Consider the following 12,058-nt stretch of genomic DNA (forward strand, 5'->3'; position numbering starts at 1 on the left):
GGAAGATTTACACTACATATCTTTTTCCCTCCTCTTCTTGTCCGCAGCACCTGTCCTACGCCAGTGGAGATCTGATGGTGGATGCCTCCTTCATGCAGACTCTGTGGAACATGAACCCAATTAGTTCAGGATGTGAACTAGCTGAGGGTAATATCTATCTATCTATCTATCTATCTATCTATCTATCTATCTATCTATCTATCTATCTATCTATCTATCTATCTATCTATCTATCTATCTATCTATCTATCTATCTATCTATCTATCTATCTATCTATCTATCTATCTATCTATCTATCTATCTATCTATCTATCTATCTGTCTGTCTGTCTGTCTGTCTGTCTGTCTGTCTATTTATTTAGCTCTATAGCCACCATTGCTGTGCAGCCCTGGAAACCTTTTAAACACACAATTCATATACACACATGTACACATTGATATACATAGATGATCTACACATTTTATAGTTGTATTTAAAAATATCAACTATGGGCGTGGAGAACATTTTGGGATTTGGGGGATGAAATTGGGAAATCATGTAGTGTACACCTAACATATACTGTACATAAAGAGAAATTTACTCACAGATTCATACATATATGTCTACACAAAATACACACTCATTGTGGTGTGTATTCCTCCTCTCAGGGTTTTTGACAGGAGGTCACGTTCTCAGGCTGTTCCACGGCCACATGGACGAGTGTCTGGCCATCGCTACACCAGAGGAAGGAGAGGAAAAGCGCAGGTGAGAGGAAGCAGAGCAGTTCTGAGCAGCAAAATATCCTGTTACAGTTTTTCTCAGTCGCTTTGGTACATTTCTCAAATCAAACTCACAATTTGCAAAACAGTAAGTGCATATCTCAAAACAATTTGTACAAATAGCAAAACACCATGGATAACCTGCAAAAGCCACTCTCTTACTCAAAATCCTTAGTTCATCTCTCAAAAGTAAATATCTGTGTCAATGAACATGTCAGTGCCATCAGAATGACAAGTCCTTGTATCATTGTGTACGGATAAGACAGTCAAATTGTTTAGTCATGTTGTCAATATAACAGTTTACTCTGGAGGGATGTTCTGATGGAAACTATGGCTAAAGTTTTGATGACAATTATTGTCAATTGTAAGTTACATCTTAGTGTATGTGTGAGTGTAATTGCAAGAGAATGGAAAAGATTCAAATTTACACTTTTACTGATTGTACTGTATTTTATTGACAGAACATGTCATTGAGATACAGAAATGAAAAGACAGCACTGAATAGCACACAAAAAAAAACCTAAAGAAGAAATGTGAACATGTGAAAAACTGTACATGCGGTGCTGTAGAAATTACATTAAGGAATTACAATCTTCCTACACCTCTTGACGATCCTGTCTGTTGGGCCACAAATTCTCATCCACATCATCCACATCACAAGGAACATCTTCTCTTGCAATGCAGCGTGGAAAGAATCTTTTTGAGTGTCTTATCCAGCCTCTGCAGGCATCTGCTGTGATGTCGTCACATGCAGCATCCATGGCAGCCAGAAGGGTCATTTGTGTATGTGGCTGACGATCGTATACTTTCCATCTCCATGCTGAGAAAAATTCCTCAATGGGGTTAAGGAATGGAGAGTAGGGTGGGAGGAACTCCATCAGCATCCTGTCATGGGCAGCAAACCATTGCCTGATGATGTTGGAACGATGGAAACTGACATTGTCCCAAACGATCACATACTTTGGCAGGTCATCTCCAATCTGACCCCTCTCTTGTTCAGGGATGAGATCCCTGTAGAGAGTGTCTAAAAAGGTGACAAGACGCTCTGTATTGTAGGGCCCAATAATGGGAATATGCGTTAACACACCATTCTCAGAGATTGCACAACCCATGGTTATGTTTCCGCCCCGTTGGCCTGGCACATCAACTGTAGCTCTGTGGCCGATGATATTTCGACCACGCCTTCTACGTTTTGTTAGGTTGAAGCCAGCTTCATCCATGTAGAGGAAGCTGTGCGGTGGTTCACTTGCTTCCAGTTCCATTATACGCTATATCCAGAAGACACAAAATGAGTTTTATGAATTACATGCATTTTCATTTTGGTCAAGATACAGTTACATCAAATTTATACAGCACATATTTGCTATGGCTGTAGAAAAGAAGATGCAATGTGTCAAGTTCACACTTACTGTACTGTATATCACTATACAATGTTGTACTGTTTACTCTGAGGTACAGTTGCTGCATGCTCATACATGTTTTACCTGTACATATTGGTAACGCAGCTCCTTCACTCTTTCACCATTTCTTTCAAACGGAACAGTGTAGAGCTGCTTCATATTCATTTGGTGTCTTTTCAGCACCCTATCAATGGTTGAGATGCTGACTGTTTGGATGTTTTGAAAGATGTTGTTGTCCTCTATAATGGCACTTTGTATCTCCCTTAGTCTTATTGCATTGTTTTCTATTACCATGGTGCAAATGGCCTCCTCCTGTTCACGTGTGAAAAGGGGCCCTCTGCCACCCCTGTGAATTTGTCTTGCAGTCCTATGTGGGAAAAAAAATTAGTAATGAAAGTACAGTGTACAATGCCTATTGTTAGATTACATACCTATTCTGTCGACGAAAAGTCTGAATAATCGAGGACACAGTTGTTCTTCCAACATTTGGCTGCACCCTTCGACCAGCCTCGGCCATTGTAAGCCCATGATTGAGAACGTGGTCTACGAGTGTGGCTCTAATCTCATCAGGAACGCGCATATGTCCTCGGCCTCTTCTGCCTCTTCCTCGGTTTTGCCTTCCAACTCCTCCACCACGCAGCTTCACTCCTCTTCTTCGTCTTCTCTCTGGCTGTTGACCCCGTCCAATTCCTTGTCCTTCCATTGTCCAACATTGTAACATTCTGTTGCTCCGGCTATATATATACCTGCTAGTTGATGCTTCATGAGAAGCACCTTCGTTAGAGAAAGTCAAGATTCACCTGGAAGCAATTTACCAATTCAGGACAGATTTAGAAAAAAGTCTAATGGAAATATAGAAAGTATAGAAATATGCTTGACATATTATGATAACTTGTTCAACCATTTTGCATGTAAAGACTTATGCTATGAGCTTGTGCCTAAATGTTGTGGGGGGTGAGACTATTCAACAGAGACCCAATATAATACATTTTGATCAACATGACATAAGCAACTGATAATGTAGGAAACAACAGAGAATTGTACATAATCATTTGCATGGATGTACCAAAGCGTTTGCAACTTGTTCAAAGAAATGAGAAACTGCTTTTTTGATGTGCACAAGTGACACAATGATGTGAGAATTGAACAGGTAGTTTTGAGAATTTCAATTCTGATCTGAGATATGTACCAAAGCGACTGAGAAAAACTGTAATCTGATACCATATTACCGTATGTGTCTCTGCCCTGACTCTGCTACAGGATGGCTCACTATGAAGGCGGTGCTGTGTGCAGTCAGGCTCGATCCCTGTGGAGGTTGGAGCCTCTCAGAATCAGGTGATTGTCCCCTCAAGGCATTTAAATAATAAATATGAATTTTGTGCCAGATATGCTTGTTGACAGACTTTTTTTTGTGAGTGATAAGTCTAAAGTGTAGAATATTTTTTTTTAGCATTCTTTGCCTTTATTTAGTTAGCAGTTAGTGTTGAAGTTGAAAAAAATAGGAAACTTGTGGGGAAAGGGAGAAGAGGATGGCTTGCAACAAAAGTCCCCCACCATAATGTAACTTATTACATGGATGTTGTGGTTACATGTAAACCTCCAGGACACCCGTAGTAAAATAATTGCCAAAAGGTTTTCAACGAGAAACACCAGAGAATGATAATTATAAAATGGTAGTAATTAAAAGACTTAATCGGCTTTTTGACAATATGTTGTTTTTCCCCCCCGCTTTCTGCCTGCAGCTGGAGCGGTAGCCACATGAAGTGGGGGCAGTCCTTCCGTATTCGCCACATCACCACAGGCCGGTACCTGTGTCTGGATGAGGAGAAGGGTTTGCTGGTGGTCGACCCAGAGAGGGCCAACACCAAACTATCTGCTTTCTGCTTCCGTATTTCAAAGGTTAAAATTAACATTTTGAGTTTCTCTGGACTCTTGGCTATGGTTTCTATCTGTTATCATGCTATGATTTCTTCTCTCACTGACTTCTCCTATGATTTTCTCCCACTCCTTTTTCCCTCCTTGTTCCCCTGAGCAGGAGAAGGTGGATGTGGCTCAGAAGCGTGATGTTGAGGGGATGGGCATTCCAGAGATAAAGTATGGAGAGTCCATGTGCTTCGTCCAGCATGTGTCCACAGGCCTGTGGCTCACATATGCCGCCTTGGATGCCAAAGCTGCTCGTTTGGGAATGATGAAGAGAAAGGTTAGGATCTAACCTGGGTATCAAAATAAGATAAAAACGGTCTTAATATAGCAGCAAAAGCAGCATTAGTGCGGATTATGTGTACAGTAGTATTGCAATGGTCACATCCAGCCTCTTATTCTGTCTTATTTCTTGTGGTATTTTATTTCTCTTGTTGTGAAGCACTTTGTACTTTGTTTTGATGAGTGCTCTATAAATAAAGTTTTATTCAGAATCACAATCAGAAATACTTTATTGATCCCCGAAGGGAAACTCTTTGTTACAGTAGCTCGCCTTTACGTCAGTGCACACAGGAGAAAGTACTAGCAAAAAATATAATACAATACACTATAAAAACTATAAAACAGGTCAGAAAATAAATTAAGTACCAGGTGGGTATAAGTAGAAAATAAAATAAGTGTGAAGTACCAAGTGGGTTTACCGGTTGATGATGATAATACGGTATAATAATACAATGTAATAATATAAGTAATAAGTAGTAGTGCAGCAGCAGTAATGGAGGTATGAATAATAAATAGGAAAAACTAAATATTGCACAGGAGTATTAACACAGAATATTGCACAATTATTTCAAGTATGGCACAGATGTAAAGATCAATGTCCAGTTTAGTGACCTAGGGTCATACAGACTGACACTTAGAGGGAGGAGTTAAAGAGTTTGATGGCCACAGGCAGGAATGACTTCCTGTGGCGCTTTATTATTATTATTATTATTATTATTATTATTATTATTATTATTATTATTATTATTATTATTATTATTATTATTCACATTTTTAATCATGCAGCAATAAAAACGAGACAAAAATATTGCTACCAAAGCTACCACCTTGTTACCATAAGAGTTTGCATGGATGCATTTGTCTTTGAGATTGCTTGGCTGAAGCTCTGTGTGGTTTAATGATTTAGAAAAGTTATACATAATGATAAATACAATGTATAATACTGGTGGGGGAATAAGTAAGAGTTGGGTTTATGTCTTTGGGTTATATGAGATAGAGCAGAGCTTCTTAAACTTTGTTTTCCCAGTATCTTAAGGACTTAGCTGTTACATGATACAGCTACCAGAAACAGACTTTGTAGGAGAAGGACAGAGAAAACTGGGATATATCATCTGTAGTATAATTATGTTGTCCGTGTCCCCAGGTCATTCTGCACCAGGAGGGTCATATGGATGATGCCCTGACTGTGTCCCGCTCCCAAACTGAAGAGTCTCAGGCTGCTCGAATGATTTACAGCACTATGGGCCTCTTCAGGCAGTTCATCAAGTAAGTATATACATTTTCAAATGTGGTGGGACAAGTAGAAAATTATTTTTTTTTTCGAAAAAAATACTACTTGCATGAGCCAGATGTTACCTGACATCTTCAATATGCTCTCATGTGTTTATGGTACTTACAGCGTTGTAATGTGACTATATTTTTATCTGAAACATGCAAACTATAAAGACGGATAAAAAATGTTAAAAGTATTTTACATTTGTTTGTGTTCCTCCAGGGGTTTGGACTCTCTGAGTGGGAAGAACAAGTCACCAGGGGCTGTGTCGCTTCCTCTCGAGGGGGTCATCCTCTCTCTTCAGGATCTCATCTTCTACTTTCGTCCTCCCGAGGAGGAACTGGAGCACGAGGAGAAGCAGACCAAACTTCGCTCCCTCCGCAACCGGCAGAACCTCTTCCAAGAGGAGGTAATCTGCATGCTGCCTGCAAAGCCTCACACAACTTCAGAATTTCCATACATATTGATTTTTACTGTGTGTTCTTATAACTAAAATAAATTCACAATGCAAAGGGGAACTTGCACTTTTGACACCATTGAGGACTTTTATGCCCTCATGCAGGTTTGTTAACAAATCATTTTTTTTACTGTAACATCACACACACATACAAAACATACACTTAAATTTGTTTTTATCACTTGTGAGGACATTGTGCTAACTTACATTTACTCCCTGGAGGCTTACCCTAACCTACACACCTAAACCCAACCCTTACCCAAACCTTAACCTCTAACTCTAATTTTAACCAAATCCCATTCCTTAACCTTAAAAGTAACTGCTTCTTTCTTTCTTGTACCCAGATGAAAGGTGAGTGCCCACAAGGTGCTTGTATCAGCAAGTTCACAAGTATCACAAGAACATGCCTAACCCCAACTTTTAAGTAACCTTAAAATAAACCTAATTATAACCTTAACCTTAAAGCCACAATGCTGCCACTAACACCAACAGCAACAAAATACATCCAAAACATGCTGTGTGCATAACCTTTCTGGTCCTCCCTTGTGTTTCTGTTTTCTTTCTCAGGGAATGATCACCATCGTGCTGGAGTGCATCGACCGCCTGAATGTGTACAACACTGCTGCCCACTTTTCTGAATTTGCTGGGGAGGAAGCTGCAGAGTCCTGGAAGGAGATTGTCAACCTCCTTTATGAGCTTCTGGGTAGAGTAATCACTAAACACTCTGAAACCACAAAGTACATATTAAATGCTGTCTGCACTGAATAAAGTAACATTATTTCACTCTCTGTGTCTCCACTGAACAGCTTCTCTAATTAGGGGGAACCGCTCTAATTGTGCGTTGTTCTGTGACAACCTGGACTGGCTGGTCAGCAAGCTGGACCGTCTGGAGGCCTCTTCAGGTATCAGATGTGCCTCACTTATTCACTGATACATCCCACAAATTAGAATTGGTCTTTATAATTGACTAATTGCTTTTAAGGGTTGGTGTAGGTACTGTAGTAGTAGTACTGTAGATATTAGATACAGCTTTTAATCTGTTGTGAGATCCTCAGGTGCAAATCTCTTGGTCACCCTATGTCTAGACTGAAGACCAAACATGATTTGAATAGAAATCTTTTCTGAATAAATAATTTTAAAAACAATTTACTAGCTTTATTACTGTATTTTTTCTCTTAAGGATGCAGTAACTGTTTTAAAACAAGCTAAGAATTAATCATATTCCTACTCTCTAAACATTTAGGTATTCTTGAGGTGCTGTACTGCGTGCTAATTGAAAGCCCTGAGGTTCTGAACATCATCCAGGAGAACCACATTAAATCCATCATCTCTCTCCTGGACAAGCATGGAAGGAACCACAAGGTTTGTCTTTTCCCAGGAACATGGTGGGAGAGTAACATTAGCCGGCAGCAAATTAATTGGCTCCAGCTGGCAGGGTTGCCTATTTACCAGACACTTTTGCAGGTGGTGATTTGGAATGTTATAGCATCCTGAAATCATATTTGGCTCATAAAACACTTCTTGGTTTTGTAATTCCATTAGCAATTGTAGCCAGTGGATGAAAATGTGAATTGTCTGCTCTGCTGTCGCCCATTTAAACATAGAGCTGAGAATAATGTCTGCCCTCAGGTCCTGGATGTCTTGCGCTCTCTTTGTGTGTGTAATGGTGTAGCTGTGAGGTCCAACCAGAACCTCATCACTGAAAACCTGCTTCCGGGTCGCGACCTCTTGCTGCAGACCAACATTGTAAACTATGTCACCAGGTACTTGAACTACTGTTAAGTTGTTCTCCAATAGAAAGGGTACAGACTGGTAGTTGTCATTGACTTTTCTGTTTTTTAACTATTTTTTTCTTGTAAAAAAATGTGCAACAACAAGTCATCAACCACTCTGTCAAATGGCTGTTGTCTGTAAAAGTTTCTGTTGATTTCTTTTCTCTTCTGTGCTCAGTGTAAGACCCAACATCTTCCTTGGTACATGTGAGGGGTCCACGCAGTTTAAGAAGTGGTACTTTGAGATGATGGTAGACTATGTGGAAGCCTTTGTGACGGCACATGCTACCCACCTGCGTGTGGGCTGGGCTATGACCGAGGGCTACAGCCCCTACCCTGGAGGAGGAGAAGGCTGGGGAGGCAACGGTGTGGGAGATGATCTCTACTCCTATGGCTTTGATGGACTGCATCTATGGTCCGGTAAGATGACTCTGCTAACTTATTTGCTAGACTATTTTCCATTATTCTGTGCATCTTCCTATATGACTTGCTCACTCCCTGCTTTGCCATTCAGGTACTGTACCCCGCCAAGTGGCTTCACCCAACGCACACACCCTGGCTGCTGATGATGTCGTCAGCTGCTGTCTGGATCTGAGCGTGCCCAGTATCTCCTTCCGTATTAACGGCCACCCAGTTCAGGGCATGTTTGAAAACTTCAATGTGGACGGCCTCTTTTTCCCTGTTATCAGCTTCTCTGCTGGAGTCAAGTAAGTACAAAATAAAAATAAAGTGCAACTCATTTTCTGTTGATTAATTTTAGCGATTTGCATGTTAATTTCTTAATTTAACCAGTACCACAGTAAATTAATGTAACAAATATTAATTAATTATGCAGGCGCAGAAGCTGATTTAACATTTTCTTAGGAGGTTGTCAGCTTTTAAAATGATGTGATGTAATACCAATTGTGCCCTACTAATGTAGGATACACACACAGAATGGCAAAATAATAAACATTTTTGTACAATACAAACTTACAGAATATTTCAAATGATTAATTAAGCTTCAGCAGTCCTGCATTTTTTAATTCTTTAAATTTTAATTCTATAAATGCATTTAAATCCTTTAAATTATCTCTCAAGCCCAAAAAATTATCTCCCAAATAATCCCACAGAAACCTACAGTGTCTTGTCCCCCAAAAGAGATTTTACAGCTGCTGTGTGTAATGATCCCTCACAGTGCTGATATGGGGCTAATGGTGTATTGACTGATGAGAACAGGGAGAGAAACACAGGCTCAGGAATTGTCACAGAAATTAAATGTTTTCTTTATTATGAGTCTCATAAAGATCAAGGCACTGTTGCCACAAAGGACTTAAGTAGTATATAAAGATGTCTGTCAAATAGATAAAGACTAGGACTGACTCTGTTTCTGTCACCTCAGGGCTCGGTTCCTCCTTGGTGGTCGTCATGGAGACTTCAAGTTCATGCCCCCGCCTGGCTATGCCCCATGTTACGAGGCTCTGTTGCCTAGAGACAGGATGCGTATTGAACCCATAAAGGAGTACAAGCACGACTTCAACGGCGTGCGCAACCTGCTGGGTCCCACCCTGTCCCTTACCCACACCTCGTTCACCCCCTGCCCTGTGGACACTGTTCAGGCAAAAGCCCAAAACCTAAATCAGACTTTGATCATGTCATTAAAGTAGTGCTATATTAGTTTCTTTTTGTTTACTGACTTTCCTTTGCTCTATAGATTGTGTTGCCACCCCACTTGGAGCGCATCCGAGAGAAGCTGGCAGAGAATATTCACGAGCTCTGGGCTGTCACCCGTATTGAGCAGGGCTGGACCTATGGGACTGTGAGTAAGGAGTCGGCACTGCAATACAGAAGCAACAGTATAGGAATATAGATTTGACAACCTCAGATTTAGATGATTTGAAACTATGAGTAATGTGAGAGTAATATTTCAAAATGCTACTGTATGTATTCATTTTACAATAAAAAGCAGACTGTAGTTCATTGTTTAATATTGGGGCCCAGTATGTGACTTTCATTTTAAAAAAAGGGACTTGTGTAATCTCTGGTAAATATGCAGAGATGTAGTGGAGGCTAAACACACCTAAACTCACCCCCTTTTTAGGCTGATCTATATTTTGATGACTGAAGTGTGCATATAGTGAGTATCAGATGTATGTAACACAAGGATAGGGTCTGTTGAGGCAAACAAAGCATAAATTAACTGGTGATTTTTTTTTCTAATGAGTAATCTACCATCATCTTCCTCCACAGTTCAGGGATGACAACAAGAAACTCCATCCTTGTCTGGTGGACTTCCAGAGTCTCCCTGAACCAGAGAGGAACTACAACCTGCAGATGTCTGGCGAGACTCTCAAGTGAGTTTGTAATTGAGGTTCTGTAGAGGTTTCAGTTTGAGAGATGTGAGGGTCAGAGGAGGAATTTTATGTCCTTGGACATAATTGTTGATGCCTGTGTGCTTGTTATTCCACAGGACTCTCCTGGCACTGGGTTGCCACGTTGGTATGGGTGACGAGAAGGCAGAGGAGAATCTCAAGAAGATCAAGCTGCCCAAGACGTATGGCGACAAAGATATTTCTGGCTGCATAAACTAACTTTCTACATTATCTTTTATGTATAGCTGAATATGAATTTGTCTGTCTTCCAGCTATGTGATGAGCAATGGATACAAGCCTGCCCCCCTCGACCTCAGCCATGTTAAACTGACACCAAACCAGAACCAGCTTGTCGAAAAACTGGCAGAAAATGGGCATAATGTTTGGGCGAGAGACCGGGTACGGCAAGGATGGACCTACAGTATTGTGCAGGTAACCATTTCTAATCCTTTTTCAATCTTTTTTTAAAACTAAGCCATGTTGCCATTTCCAGTGTTTTAAGGATTTTTTGTAAATAAGCTATACACACACCTTTTGTATATTTTTGTCTTACATTTTTCTTAAAAAATTCTTACATTTTTTAAAGTTATATTCTGTTATCTATTTTAGGACATCTTAAATAAGCGAAACCCTCGTCTGGTACCTTACAACCTGCTGGACGAGAGAACTAAGAAAACCAACCGAGACAGTGTTAATAACGCTGTCCGCACCCTCATTGGCTATGGCTACAACATTGAGCCTCCAGATCAGGAGAGCAGTAAGTCAGCTTACCTCATGCTCATGATAACGTGGTGATTGAATGAACATCATGCAATTTCAAAATTCTTTAACCCCACCCAGGACATCTCCAATATCTCCATCCTTCTTTAACTTATCTGTCATCTTTTCCGTCTTTCCCTGCAGCTGGCCATGGCCTTGAGAACACCCGTGGGGACAAAGTACGAATCTTTAGGGCAGAGAAGTCGTATGCTATCACCCAAGGGAAGTGGTACTTTGAGTTTGAGGCAGTAACCACGGGGGAGATGAGAGTGGGCTGGGCACGTCCTAATGTCCGCTCTGACACTGAACTGGGAGCAGATGAACTGGCCTACGTCTTTAATGGCAATAAGGTCAGTCCCCACCTTTAGATTCACCTTAGTTAAATCAGTGTCAGTCCAATTTAATCAAGTTTAGACTGGGCAAATCAAGTGCTTATCAATGTCAAAATAAGTAATGAGCTGTAATAAGTTGTATTTTATAGATCATTTATTGATGTAACCCTTTTTAGGCTCAAAGATGGCATATTGGCAATGAACCGTTCGGTCGCCAGTGGCAGTCTGGTGATGTAGTTGGTTGTATGATTGACCTGACTGAGATGAACATCATGTTCACACTCAACGGAGAAATGTTGATCAGTGACTCAGGCTCGGAGATGGCTTTCAAAGACATTGAAATTGGGGAAGGTAAGAGTTAATGGTCATTTTACCTTATTTGATCAGCATTAGTTGCAGTAATGGAAGGGAAGTATCTCTTAACATAAAACTTGTTTGACATAAATCATTACTTCACAGTTTGTATAAAACATTAGGATAACTTCACACCAATAAAAAAAAAAATACTTTTACCAATTACGTTCCTGTGGTTTTACCCCTCAGGTTTTATCCCAGTGTGTGCCCTGGGCCTGTCTCAGGTTGGAAGGATTAATCTTGGTCAGAATGTCAGCAGCCTGCGCTACTTTGCCATCTGTGGCCTCCAGGAAGGATTTGAACCTTTTGCCATCAATATGAAGCGAGACATTACCATGTGGTTCAGTAAAAGTTTGCCCCAGTTTGTGCCTGCACCCACCGATCACAATCATATTGAGG

The 12,058-nt window shown here is 40.5% G+C and overlaps 1 protein-coding gene across 23 annotated transcripts in view; it reads left to right on the plus strand.

Moving 5' to 3' along the window:
• Window positions 1-12,058, plus strand: part of ryr1b (ryanodine receptor 1b (skeletal)) — an 82,939-nt gene that overhangs the window by 22,618 nt on the left and 48,263 nt on the right. For all 23 annotated transcript variants that reach the window (XM_044202748.1, XM_044202749.1, XM_044202759.1 and 20 more), the window contains 22 exons: window positions 48-147; window positions 649-745; window positions 3,420-3,494; window positions 3,902-4,058; window positions 4,195-4,359; window positions 5,506-5,627; window positions 5,857-6,043; window positions 6,659-6,794; window positions 6,898-6,993; window positions 7,335-7,453; window positions 7,721-7,854; window positions 8,042-8,283; window positions 8,378-8,570; window positions 9,245-9,461; window positions 9,557-9,661; window positions 10,093-10,196; window positions 10,313-10,396; window positions 10,487-10,646; window positions 10,824-10,971; window positions 11,118-11,323; window positions 11,482-11,656; window positions 11,849-12,057. In XM_044202748.1, the coding sequence (XP_044058683.1) occupies window positions 48-147; window positions 649-745; window positions 3,420-3,494; window positions 3,902-4,058; window positions 4,195-4,359; window positions 5,506-5,627; window positions 5,857-6,043; window positions 6,659-6,794; window positions 6,898-6,993; window positions 7,335-7,453; window positions 7,721-7,854; window positions 8,042-8,283; window positions 8,378-8,570; window positions 9,245-9,461; window positions 9,557-9,661; window positions 10,093-10,196; window positions 10,313-10,396; window positions 10,487-10,646; window positions 10,824-10,971; window positions 11,118-11,323; window positions 11,482-11,656; window positions 11,849-12,057 (3,231 nt within the window). The remainder of the gene's footprint in view (window positions 1-47; window positions 148-648; window positions 746-3,419; window positions 3,495-3,901; window positions 4,059-4,194; window positions 4,360-5,505; window positions 5,628-5,856; window positions 6,044-6,658; window positions 6,795-6,897; window positions 6,994-7,334; window positions 7,454-7,720; window positions 7,855-8,041; window positions 8,284-8,377; window positions 8,571-9,244; window positions 9,462-9,556; window positions 9,662-10,092; window positions 10,197-10,312; window positions 10,397-10,486; window positions 10,647-10,823; window positions 10,972-11,117; window positions 11,324-11,481; window positions 11,657-11,848; window position 12,058) is intronic.

Source organism: Siniperca chuatsi, linkage group LG7, assembly GCF_020085105.1.
Source record: "Siniperca chuatsi isolate FFG_IHB_CAS linkage group LG7, ASM2008510v1, whole genome shotgun sequence".
Classification (NCBI taxonomy): domain Eukaryota; kingdom Metazoa; phylum Chordata; class Actinopteri; order Centrarchiformes; family Sinipercidae; genus Siniperca; species Siniperca chuatsi.